The sequence below is a fragment of the Austrofundulus limnaeus genome, unplaced genomic scaffold (assembly GCF_001266775.1).
Source record: "Austrofundulus limnaeus strain Quisiro unplaced genomic scaffold, Austrofundulus_limnaeus-1.0 Scaffold32, whole genome shotgun sequence".
NCBI classification, from domain to species: Eukaryota; Metazoa; Chordata; class Actinopteri; order Cyprinodontiformes; family Rivulidae; genus Austrofundulus; species Austrofundulus limnaeus.
This window is the reverse complement of record NW_013952434.1, coordinates 1,229,450-1,230,638: the sequence shown is the minus strand read 5'-3', so window position 1 is coordinate 1,230,638 and position 1,189 is coordinate 1,229,450. Positions and strand designations below refer to the sequence as shown.

At 37.4% G+C, this 1,189-nt stretch overlaps 1 protein-coding gene across 1 annotated transcript in view; it reads right to left on the bottom strand.

The window, feature by feature from the left end:
- susd5 (sushi domain containing 5) overlaps nucleotides 1–1,189 on the bottom strand; it is a 10,101-nt gene that overhangs the window by 6,242 nt on the left and 2,670 nt on the right. The window contains exon 3 of the mRNA XM_014005740.1: nucleotides 181–290. Within this exon, the coding sequence (XP_013861194.1) occupies nucleotides 181–290 (110 nt within the window). The remainder of the gene's footprint in view (nucleotides 1–180; nucleotides 291–1,189) is intronic.

Genomic DNA, 1,189 nt, shown 5'->3' with positions numbered 1-1,189 from the left:
CTATCCATATGATTGACCACCCACCCAAAAAAAAAAAAAGAAAAAAAAAACCTGAGCTTGGTCCTCTTTGTGCATGCGAATTTATAACAATTTCTTACTGGCTTTGCAGTAAAATACAACACATTTCATAATTAGCATAAATCAGAATTCTGTTTTTATCAAACTGGTGCGTTCTCTGACCTTTGTCTTTGATGCAGAAAGCGCTCAGGTGTGCAGTATCCTTTGTACCATTTTCTGTCCTCACGTTCACTGCTTTCAGCGAGCTGCCTTCAACATCACACACAGTGGTCCTGGGACAGAGACATGAGRAAAAAGTTGCATTAATTATATCGTACCATGATATGGTAGCCTACTAATATAAATATATTGTTTCTGCTCAGCAGGAAAGGGCTGCTCTGGTCCATAAACGTACATAAAACAGATCTAAGCACACAGCACCACAGTGCAGGGCTCTGTTGGTGCGCTGCCTGGTTTTCCTGCCCATACAAATATTATTTCAGCGTGACATCAGGGCCCAAAAAGCCCCATCGTGGCTCGGACGTGCTTCAGTATCAGCAGCATATGACATGGTGATAAATGAGGGGATGGATGGCCCGCACTGCAAAAAATGTCCACCTAACCAAGTTTTAAAATCTTATACCCAGCCAAAATGTCTTTTTGATCTTGTTTTGAGACTGATTTACTAAACAAGAACTGATTGTGTAAGAATAATAATCTTGTTTTCAGAATATGTAAGATTATTTGTCTTGTTAGTCTGAAAATTTGACTCAAATTAAGTCAAAACTTTCTGCCAATGGAGTAAGAAAATTTTACTTGGTTAGATTCTTGAAATAAGAAAAAATTGAGTCAAATCAAGTATGGCAAAACAACTTTATAATTCTCTATATTTTTACGGGTTTACCAACCGGTGTACAAAAATGTCATCACAAGTGAGACATAATGCACGTTTAGTTAATAAAAAAAATGTAAGCGCTCATTAATAGGAAGGGCTTTTGGACTTACTGTGTGAATCTGAGTGTAACTGAACTAATCAAAGTGTCAGTATTTGGAAAGAATTTGACTGTTGTTGCAGTGAGACTGTGACTCATGACGCATGCCTGTACCACGCTAACTTCAGCTTATAAGGGCAAAACACTGAAGAATAGGAAATGATAAAGACACACACACAAAAATCTTGTTTTATATTAAA